The 11777-nt window shown below is 48.0% G+C and overlaps 1 protein-coding gene across 1 annotated transcript in view; it reads right to left on the minus strand.

Moving 5' to 3' along the window:
• MDGA2 (MAM domain containing glycosylphosphatidylinositol anchor 2) overlaps positions 1-11777 on the minus strand; it is a gene marked incomplete at both ends in the record, with an annotated part of 76137 nt that overhangs the window by 23339 nt on the left and 41021 nt on the right. Inside the window, one exon of the mRNA XM_009076211.1 lies at positions 9048-9180. Coding sequence (XP_009074459.1) covers positions 9048-9180 — 133 coding nt within the window. The remainder of the gene's footprint in view (positions 1-9047; positions 9181-11777) is intronic.

The following is an 11777-nucleotide window of genomic DNA, read 5'->3' on the forward strand; positions in this document are numbered from 1 at the left end:
GTCCCTGCCCAGGGCAGAGGGTTCGCACCAGATCATCTCTAAACTCTATTCCAATCTCTAAAATACTATGATATATGAAATAATGAGTGTTAAAGACAAGATATAACTGGGACAACCCCTTAACCATCTATGAATCTGATACAGATGTTCATTGAAGCTGAAAGAAGCAGAGTCTCTGCTGCTGCCTGGAATGGGGTCTGAGACTTTAACTACACTGGGAGAAAAGAGAAATCTGTCAGTGCTGTAGTGCACAGCAAAAAATCCCCTGCCAATGTGTTGTAATTACAGTGAGACAAATATATGTATTTAGTCTGGATATATAGAAGGGAGAAAATGTCACAATTGGCTTCAGGGATTACTGGAAATGCAGAAGGAAGCTAATAACTTAATAGCAATATCAAAGTGGAGGCAGAAAGTCATGTCCTTGACAACTCACTCAGCTCTGATGAATAGGAATGAAAGGACATTATTTCCTCCAGTTTGGGGCATTATTTGATAGGCACAACCGAATGAAGAGAATGTAATTGAATTATATTTTCCTATATATGTGTATGTGCATCCATTTAATTTCCAGGCATGATTTCTGCTAGGAACACAATGCAGATATTCCTGCCTGTACACATTATGTATAGTCCCTTTCAAGGCAGAGCAGAGAGAGAACCTTTGAGGTCCTGCTGGGCTTGGAGCAACATTTCCGTACCTGTTTACTCAGGAAAGTTCAAAAACAATAGATTATAACTCCCAGATTTGGAATTGGAATCATGGAATGGTTTGGGTTGGAAGGGATATTAAAAATAATCTCATTCCACCCTTGCCATGGGCAGGGACACCTTCCACCAGCCCAGGTTACTCCAAGCCCCTTCCAACCTGGCCTGGAACACTCCCAGGGATCAGAACAAAAAATTCAGGTGATTATTTCTATGAGCATCTTTCATTTAGAGAAGTCAAAGCACTTCAAATTGCTATAAGTTTTGTTCCCTTTCCCTAGACAGTGGCACTGTTAAATCCCGGACTGGTTTGGATTGGAAGCACCTTGAAGCACATCCAGTTCCACCCCCTGCCATGGGCAGGAACACCTTCCACCAGCCCAGGTTGCTCCAAGCCCCATCCAACCTGGCCTGGAACACTCCCAGGGATGGAGCAGCCACAGCTTCTTTGGGCAACCTGTGCCAGTGCCTCAGCACACTCATAGGGAAGAAATGTCTTGCGATACTATCAAGAATGGAAAATGATGACCTTCAGGGAATTATAGAATCATCAAAGTTGGAGGAGACCTCTACGATCATCAAGTCCAATCATGAACCTGTCACTGCTGTAACCCTTAAACCATAAACCAGATCCTCCAGTGCCACATCAGACACCTCTGAAACACCTCCAGGGATGGTGACTGCACCACCTCCCTGGGCAATATCCCAGGGCCTCAATCCAGATGCCTCTTAAACATCTCCAGGGGTGGTGACTCCACCACCTCCCTGGGCAATAGTCCAGTGCCTGAACACCCTAATAAGAAAAGGAAGAGGGAGGAGTTAAAGGAAAAAAATAAAGCAAAGAATGGATCTATCAGAGAATCACGAAATCTTCTGAGCTGGAAGGACCCACAAGGATCAGAGTCCAACTCCAGGACACCCCAACAATCCACTCTGTGCTTGAAAGCATTGGCTAAACAGTCCTTGAGCTCTGTCAGGCTTGAGGCTGTGACCACTGCCCTGGGGAGCTGCTCCAGTGCCCAAACAACTTCGTGGGAAGAACCTTGGCCCAATATCCGACTTAACCCTGTTCCAGTGCCCAAACATCCCCTGGAGGAAGAACCTTTTTCTAGTATCTAAAATGATAAGTATAAATATAATCCCCTATTTCCCAAGCTCCAGCTTGTCTCAGTCTGTACATATTCCTACATCCATGCAGAAGGCACCAGCCCAGGTACCCACAGCCTGCTCTCCTCACTTCTCTTCCATCCTCAATAGCCTTTTTTACTCCCCCTCCTCCAACTTCTTGTGAACTCCTCTGTTTCCCGCCCCCCCCAATGGGGCCACAGCTTTGATGACTCATGTCTTTATGCCCCATGTCCTGGCTGCCTTCCAAGGCAGAGCAGCACTTTGATGCCTCTCAGGCTGCTCGTGCTGCCGCTCACGCACAGATGTGGCATTGAGAGCTCGGAGGGGGAGGAAGGGAGGAGGATCCGTTTGCTATTCAGAGCACTTCCTCGCTGGTTACGCTCTGGAGAACGACTACAATAGCTCACAGCTCCCACACTAAAGCAGCTATTCATCCTGTGGCCGTTTGATCGAGAGGCTATGAAGGGAAGATCCTCCCTTCAGCACCAGAGTTGGTGTTAAATCAGCTTAAACCAAGCCTGGAGTTGTCCCCTTGGTCACTATATTTAGCTCCAGGGTTGGACTTGTAGGTTTAAATTCATCTCAGCACGTTTCACCCACCCCAAATTCAGCCAGGCAATCCCAGGTCATGAGTTATAAACCCCTTAAAGCACAATTCCTGCTCTCCAAGCATAGCTGGGATGAATTGCTCTTCAATTCCCCCCAGGCCAGATCTCCCATCCCAAGCACCAGACACCACAGCCAAACCCTGTTGCAGCAGTAACAACCTAATTAGTGGATTAGGAATGACTGGCTAATGAGGAGCTGCCAAGAAAGGACCCTCAGGGGTTGGAGGATGCAATCTGGACACAAAACAAACAGCAGTAATGTGTGCTCAGGAAAAGGGACTTGTCATATAGGGACAAAACAAGAACTTCTTGGGAAATGCATGGAAGAAGCCTGAGTTGATCCCTGTGATTATGAGGCTGAAGGTCATGGAGTGCTTTACATGCCCTGAGGGACTGAACTTCATCAAGAAGATGAGTTCCTTACCAAGGCAGAGGTGATCAACAGGACCAGAGGAGGTACACAGGTAAAAGTGAAGGAGATTGATTCTAGGATTCCATAAAGAACCTCTTAGGTTGAAAAAGCTCTCTTAGATCAAGTTCAACCATCCCCCAGAACTGTCAAGGCCACTAATCATGTCCCCAAGTGCCACATCCACATGGCTATTAAATCCCTGTAGGGATGGTGACTCCACCACTGCCCTGGGAACTTGTGCCAGGGCTGGACAACCCTTTCCATGAAGGAATTCTTCCTAATATCCAACCCAAACCTCTCCTGCCACAGCTTGAGGCTGTTTGCTCTTGTCCTCATCCAATATCATCTGATCCTGACCCCACCTGGCTGTACCTCTTGCCAGGGAGCTGGAGAGAGCAGAAGGTCCTCCTGAGCCTCCTTTTCTCCAGGCTGAGCCCCCACAGTCCCCCTCAGCCACTTCTGAGACAAAACAACCATCTTCAAATACATGAAATGCTGCTGCAAAGGGGAAGAGGATAATCTTTTCATGCCTCAGTGGACAGGACCAGAGGGATGGGCCACAATCCCTGCCAGCACTGCAGCACCTCTGCTGCATTAACCACCCAGGTGAAGTGCACATTGGTAGGACAAGGTTTAGACCTAGTACATTCTGCCATGAAGAATGAGACTAGATGACCTCTTGAGGATCTTCAAGGTCTATTTTACGTGATTCATTTTTGCTAAAGCATTAGCCCAGAGCAGCTGTGGCTGCTCCATCCCTGCGAGTGTTCCAGACCAGGCTGGATGGGGCTTGGAGCAACCTGGGCTAATGGAAAATGTCCCTGTCCATAGCAAGAGGTGGAATGAAATGGTTTTGAAGGTCCCTTCCAACCCAAACCATTATATGAACCATCCACATCCTCCTTCAGTGCTCAGCTCAGAGCACACAGTGCCTGTATTTCTCCTCAGAGGACTTCCAGGCTCTTCAGAGCAGGATCCCATCACTGTCTCACCCTCTAGAATGACAAAGGATGTGAAGAGAAACACTTTCTCCAATTTCCCTTACCACGTATTGTTTGAGCGAGGGGAACCGAAGCAACTTTCTAGTGCCAGACTACAGTTTAATTAAGGGATTAAAAGACAATTAAGCCCTTTTCAATGTGCTTCCCACTACACACCCCAGACACAACAGCAGCTTCAGCTGAGCTCCCAACGAGCTAATGTCATGCAGCTGAAAAATCACGTATTGAATACTCATCTTTCTTGGTAGAAGTTCCTGTGGTGGCTTATTGTCTGGTGGAGCTGCCAAAAATCTGCCTCAATTTATGCCTTGATGATCACCTGCACTAAACAGCCTCAACTGGCTGCTAATATATGAACAAAATATCATCTTCAAATGAATCTGAGCCATCAAGATAAAGCTTTAATTTGCTTCTAGTCAATCATATTAGTAGAACTATACTAGGAAGTTCAGAATTCCAGGGGTTTTATGGGTAAATATCCTGCCTTTTCCCTGACACTTGGAAACAATGAACACTCTTGAAAGGCTCCATTCATGTTATAATTAGTTCAGAGCATTCAGATGTGCCATTCAGAGTTTGCTGCAGCTAAAATTACCTTCCCCAGCTCTAGAGATGAAGTAGTGAGTCACATGCAAACTGGTGACACATTTTAGTCTCATCTGTCAAGAACTTGGGTTTGACACAGCAGAATGATGCTTGGAATGACAGATCCCTGTATTCCTAAAAGAGGAGCAACTTGGCCCTGCTGAGCACCTCCACAGGCACCTCCTGACCAAAGCATGGCCCAGGCTCAGGTAAAGTGATGGGGCTGAGGATCACAGGCTGATTTGGGTTGAAAGGACATTAAAGATCATCTCATCTGTCAAGAACTTGGGTTTGACACAGCAGAATGATGCTTGGAATGACAGATCCCTGTATTCCTAAAAGAGGAGCAACTTGGCCCTGCTGAGCACCTCCACAGGCACCTCCTGACCAAAGCATGGCCCAGGCTCAGGTAAAGTGATGGGGCTGAGGATCACAGGCTGATTTGGGTTGAAAGGACATTAAAGATCATCTCATCTCACCCCTGCCATGAGCAGGGACACCTTCCACTAGCCCAGGTTGCTCCAAGCCCCATCCAACCTGGCCTGGAACACTCTCAGAGATGGAGCAGCCACAGCTTCTCTGGGCAACCTGTGCCAGCGTCTCATCACTCTCACAGGGAAGAATTCCTTCCCAGTATCACAGAATCATAGAATCAACTAGGCTGGAAAAGACCTCAGTCAAAGATCATTGAGTCCAACCCTACCATGGTTACTAGACCATGGCACTAAGTGCCACATCCAGTCTCATCTTGAAAACCTTCAGGGATGGTGAATCTACCACCTCCCTGGGCAGCCCATTCCAATGCCTGAGCACTCTCTCTGTAAAAAATCTCTTCCTAATATCCAGCCTAACCCTCCCCTGGCAGAGCTTGAGTCTGTGCCCTCTTGTCCTGCTGCTGGTTGCCTGGGAGAAGAGACCAACCCCCACCTGACTATAACCTCCTTTCAGGGAGTTGTAGCGGGTGGTGAGGTCTCCCCTGAGCCATCCCCTATTCCACCTGTCCCTGCCCTGTAGCAGTGGGAAACCATTCCCTGTGTCCAGGCACTCTCTCCCTGGATAAAAAGTCAGGCAGAGAGTATGAGAAGACACAACATGAAGTCCCATTCTTCCCCATTCTGGAAGGCTTAGCTGCCTGCACTGGTTTTTGTGCTTCTTGCAGTTGCAGGATTGTTTGAGGGGAAATATCACTAATTTGGGCAATACACTAAGAGCTTTAAGAGAGTGGAAAACATGGATGAGGAAAAGACACGTGAGACTGCCATGTAAGAACCCCCTGAAGCCTTGGAGAAGGGACAGGATGGCAACAACGCCAAGTAAAGGCCAATGGGTGGAGTAGGAGCCAGGATGGGACAGATGAAGCATGGACATGAGGAGGCACCAAAACCAGTTAATGTAGAAAGCAGAGAGGTCATGACTCAGCTGGTTCTTTTCCCACAGCATGAATTCAACACACACACTGGAGACAACTCTCAAGGTTCCTCCTCCTTGTGAGAACAATCCCTTGGTCTTGCTGCAAAGCAGCTGCACTTGCCTTTACAACTCCTGCTTGCATGAACTCTCCCAAATTACCTTCCACATGTTGCTTTTCAAGAGGTTCAGGGACCTAAAACCAAATGAGAGCTGCCAAACTGGTCCCTTCTGCCTCACATCTTGACTTCTATCTGACAACACCAAGCTGTATGGGGCAGTCACAGCTGGAGGGAAGGGATGGGACATCCAGAGAGACCTTGACAGACTTAAGAGGCAGAACAATGCAGACCTCATAAAATTCAACAAAATGAAGGTCCTACATCTGGGCCATGGCAATCCCAGGCACAGCTACAGGTTGGGTGGGGAAGTCACTGAGAGCAGCAATGAGGAGAAAGACTTGAGAGTGACAGTGGATAAGAAACTCACCATGAGCTGCAGTGTGAGCTCACAGCCCAGAGAGCCAATGGAATCCTGGGCTGCATCCCAAGGAGTGTGGCCAGCAGGTCAGAAGAGGGGATTCTTTCCATCTACTCTGCTCTCATGAGACCCCACCTGGAATACTGCATGCAATTCTGGTGTCCTCAGCATCAGAAGGACATGGAACTGTTGGAGCAAGTCCAGAGGAGGCCACAAAGTTGACAAGAGGACTGGAGCATCTCCCCTATGAAGACAGGCTGAGGGAGTTGGGGCTGTTCAGCCTGGAGAAGGTTGTGTGGAGACCTCAGAGCAACTTTTCAATATCTGAAGGGCCTACAAGGAGCCAGAGAGGGACTCTTTGTTAGGAACTGCAGTGATAGGACAAGGGCTAATGGGTTCAAACTGAAGGAGGCAAAGTCTAGGTTAGATTATTTTTTTTTGTAAGAGTGGTGAGACACTGGCACAGGTTGCCCAGGGAGGCTGTGGCTGCCTCAACCCTGGCAGTATTCAGGGTCAGGCTGGATAAGGCCTTGAGCATCCTGGTCTAGTGAGGACGTGTCCCTTCCCATGGCAGGGGGTTGGGACTAGATAATCTGTAAGGTCCATTCCAACCCCAAAAATTCTATGATTCTATTTGTGTGGCTGCCTCTCCACAGCAATGTGCCAGCAGGTGAGTCACTGCACAGTGTCACTGCTTCCCTCCCAAATTCTCAGCTCCTTAGCTAATCAGTGTGCAGAGTACTAGCTGCTTTAGGTACTAAGTGGGTCTGTGCTCAACAAGCTTCTCTACCCACTGCTCTCCAAAAGTACTGCTAATTGTCATCCTAAGCTTAGGCATGTGCATGGTGACACACTTGTGGGATGAGCTCAGCTTCTCCTTTTACAGCATCCACTTGGGCTTTGGGGTTTAAACTAGGCTGTGCTAGAACAAAGCAATCCATGCATTTGCAAACTGGTGTCAAAAGCAATGGATGAGGGTCCAGGAACATTGAATGGATTGGGGGAATGGGTTTTGCCCTTTTGCACTGCTCTTGTGAGAGCTCACCTGGAGCACTGTGTGTTCTCAGCGCAAGGAAGGCTGTGGAGCTTCTGGAGCAATTCCAGAAGAGACCACGGGCTGGAACATCTCTTCAGTGAAGACAGGCTGAGAGCTGGGGGTGTTCAGCTTGGAGAGGAGAAGGCTCCGGGGAGAACTCAGAGCCCCTTCCAGTTCCTGGAGGGGCTCCAAGAGAGCTGCAGAGGGACTTGGGACAAGGCATGAAGGGACAGGACAAGGGGAAATGGTTTTAAAGGGTTAGATGGGATATTGGGAAGAAATTCTTCCCTGTGAGGGTGCTGAGGCACTGGCACAGGTTGCCCAGAGCAGCTGTGGCTGCTCCATCGCTGGGAGTGTTCCAGGCCAGGTTGGATGGGGCTTGGAGCAACCTGGGCTGGTGGAAGGTGTCCCTGCCCATGGCAGGAGGTGGGACTGGGTGATCTTTAAGGGTTCCTTACAACAATGATCACACACTTTGCAATTGAACATAAACCCACTTGTAGCTACAATAAGTACAACAAATCTGGTGCATGTTTGCACCTTGTAGACACTTGTGCCTGTCTCTCCATTCCATGCCTCCAGCTTCAAATTAAACACAGATGGACAGGTTAGGACACCTCTACACTGAAACAGGCTCAACCTCATCTCTGATTTTCATTACTTTGGCTTTATCCTGGATTACACTGGATTTCCAATGGATATCACTCCTACACAGTTACACCAGGCGAAGTTCTACCAAAGAACAACTGCATGAGATTGAAGTCCTATTAACTGAGCAAAGTTTTGTCTCAGAGTCATCAACACATCAGTCATTTCCTTTAATGAGCTGCTGCAGCAATCATGGCTCATATTTAATGTTGCCCTTGATGGCTGCAACCAAGTTCTTCATAAGCAAGTGTGAATCCTTACCATTTTTCAGCCTTGTTTACACTGGAAATGCCTCTGGAAGAGTAATGCAGCAAGACAATCTGCTCCCCAAACAAACATCATATCTGTAAGGTGGGAACAAGCCATTCTTCTTGCAAAATTCCACCCTGATCACCATCCTCAGCTCAGAAAATAAGAGTCTGATGTTCCCTCCATGACTGTAATGCAAAGTTCTGTGGCAGATGAGGTCCAGCATGGACAGAGAGAGCTCTGGCTCCAACAGCTCTGGAAAACGGGAGAGGTACCAACTTCCACACCCTTCTCATGGATGAAGGTGGATGAGTTATCAAGTAAACATGACATCAATAAGGTGGGAATAAGCCTTTCTTCTGGAAAAATTCCCTAATGCTCACCTGCCTTCAACTCAGAGAATCAGAGTTGGATGTTCCCCCAAGACTCTAACACAAGTTTGTGTTGTAGGTATAGTCCAGCATGGACAGGACAAGGGGGAATGGCTTCAACCTGACACAGGGTTAGATGGGATATTGGGAAGGAATTGTTGGCTGGGAGGGGGGTGAGACACTGGCACAGGTTGCCCAGAGCAGCTGTGGCTGCTCCATCCCTGGGAGTGTTCCAGGCCAGGATGGATGGGGCTTGGAGCAACCTGGGCTGGTGGGAGGTGTCCCTGCCCATGGGGGTTGGAACAAGATGTTCCTGAAGGTCCTTCCAACCCAAACCAGTCTGGGATTCCATGCAAGAACCCCAAAGCAGAGAGGTGGGTGAAAGCCTCGGGCAGAAGTCCCACTGGAGACCCACCTGTTTTGTTGGAGAGGCGGAAGGACACCATCTTGTCGGGGATGCTGCAGACATTCCTCACTGAGGCAATGCAGCTGTAATTCGCATAGTCCTGAGGGCGCAGGTTCTTTAGCTTCAGGATCTTGGTTTCTCCCTGGGAGGGGAATAAAGGGGAAAGGTCAGAGGAGAAGGAGGGATACAGGGAACATCATGACTGGAAAGCAAGAGGCAGATTGGTTTGACAGAGTCAAGTCACACCATTATTCGGGATAATATACCTGTAGGTACAATCTAAGTGAAGCAAAATATCATAAGGTAGAGAAATCCTCCTGTTTTCCCTTGAACATGAGTTCTTCGGCATCCTATTTCTAGCCAGCAGTGTAAACCATGGAACAGAGACTTAGACAGGACATGGAATGTCAGAGCTCCTTCAGGCACATCAAAGGGAACACTGGAAAATGTGGAATTCCCATTGCAGTACTCACAAAGCATCAATGAACTGACTGGGAAATTCTCATGTCTCGGTTAAGCTGAACAGGTTTGAATATCAAGCAAAGCTTGAGCGATGTGTTTAATTACTGTTACTAATCTCATGTGCACCAACAGCTCAGGAATATATCAGGAAAAACAGGGAGTTGGAGAAAAGGCCTCGACAGAACTAGCAAAAAAATCAGGCAATAAAAGAGAAGATAGAGCCAACTGGGCCAGCAAAAGAAACAGTCCTTGAAATCCAACTTGGGAGACGCTTAGAATGCTGGAACTGAAGTGGTTTCTATGTGTAACCAACTCCACAAAATGATAAGATTCCAATTAACCCCATTTGGTGTAGTGTTTGTGAGGCCAAGCCATGGAAAAGGTGTTCCTAAGGATAAACATCTTTTTTGAGGAGGTTTCTCTGGGCTAGGGAAGGGCCTGATCCCAGTTGCCAAAGGGATTGAGATCTGCAAACACAGAGCAGTTCCAGTCCAGCAATTCCCTCCTTAGCTCCTCACTCCAAGCTGAACTTGTGGGCTGAGCTCCCAATGGAATTCTGGATCATGTCCCCAGATTGCAGAGATGGAGAAAAATATCTCTATTTCCTTCCCTGGCTTGGATAATTAGTCTAATTATGTCTAATTGCATAATGATTGTAAATACTGCAAATGGAATCCTGCACTCAGGCTCTGCAATCACAATGTGCCACGAGGAGGATCAAACTTGGAGGGAAAAAGAAAATCTCCATGGAGAGTTAGGATTGCGAAAGTTCAGGTTTTCCTACACTCCCACACAGGAGAAGGTGCAGGTTTGCTCCATTTCTCTCCTCATGGATGCTGAAAGAAAGAGTTGATGTTACCTGAGAAAATCTGTTCAAAGGCCAAGGATTGATCTGGATATGCCCAACTTTCAAGTGCTCTTCTGGGAATTAATTGCCAACTGGATCCTGGGATCATCCCACAGTGTGGGCAGCAAGTGAGGGAGGATTCTGCCCCTCTACCCTACTCAGGAAAGACCCAATTGCACTGCTGCCTCCAGGTCCAGGCACCAACAGCAGAAGGATGTGGAGCTGCTAGAGAGAGTTCAGAAGAGACCATGGAGGTGTTCCAAGGGCTGGAGCATCTCTCCAATGAAGACAGGCTGGGAGAGCTGGGGTGTTCAGACTGGAGAAGGGAAGCTCCAGGGAAACCTTAGAGAACCTTCTTTGCCACAAGATGAGCTTTAAGGTCCTTCCAACTCAAACCATTCTGGGGTTCTGTGAATCTATGACTGTCGAGCACCTTCCAGTGGGTAAAGTGGCTCCAAGATGCTTTGGGAGTGGAATGGGTGTAAAAAAGAACTTTCAAATAGAAGTATTCCCCTTTTCTGAGCAGATATTGAGCATCCTGGGGGAAATTCCCACTGACTTTGATTCAGGAATAAATGGATGGAAGTTGACAAACTCTAGATATGAAGCTCTGCCATTGATCATAGCTTTGGGGAAGGAGGTTTCCAGGCATGTGGAAAGCAGAGGCTCCTGTCTGGAGCTTCACTGTCATGGAGCCAGGCTGGGAGAGTTGGGGGTGTCTAGCCCAGAGAGGAGAAGGCTTCAGGGAGAACGTAGAGCCCCTTCCAGTGCCTAAAGGGGCTCCAGGAGAGCTGCAGAGGGACTTGGGACAAGAGCCTGGAGGGACAGGACACAGGGAATGTCTTCCCACTGCCAGAGGGCAGGGACAGGTGGGATATTGGGAAGGAATTGTTGGCTGTGAGGGTGCTGAGGCACTGGCACAGTTTTCCTAGAGCAGCTGTGGCTGCTCCATCCCTGGGAGTGTTTCAGGTCATGTTGGATGGGGCTTGGAGCAACCTGGGCTAGCAGAAGGTGTCCCTGCCCATGGCAGGGGGTATAGCAAGAAGACCCTTAAGGTCTCTTCCAGCCCAAACCTGTGTGTGACTGACTAATAAACCAAGAAAACCATCAGAAAGAACAACTAGAATTTTGTGTGCCTAAAATAACTGAGAAATTCTGTGTTTTGACTTGTTTCCCTTCACATCTCATTTGATTTTCAGGTTATAGCTCACCTTCAAACCCTCAACAAAAATTCCCACATCCAATTCCTACCTCTTGCTGCTCTGGAGCCAAATCTCCTCTGTTCCTCTCTCATGCTTTGCAGCCCTATCAAAAGCTGAACTAATTACACAGAAGCTGCTGATGACGCTTGAACCTTTAATTACTTCTTTACCTCTGATAAACAGAGCTCAGATCTTGCTGGCACTAAGCCAGGACACACCAATTCCTGC

Source organism: Acanthisitta chloris, unplaced genomic scaffold, assembly GCF_000695815.1.
Source record: "Acanthisitta chloris isolate BGI_N310 unplaced genomic scaffold, ASM69581v1 scaffold2436, whole genome shotgun sequence".
NCBI lineage: Eukaryota > Metazoa > Chordata > Aves > Passeriformes > Acanthisittidae > Acanthisitta > Acanthisitta chloris.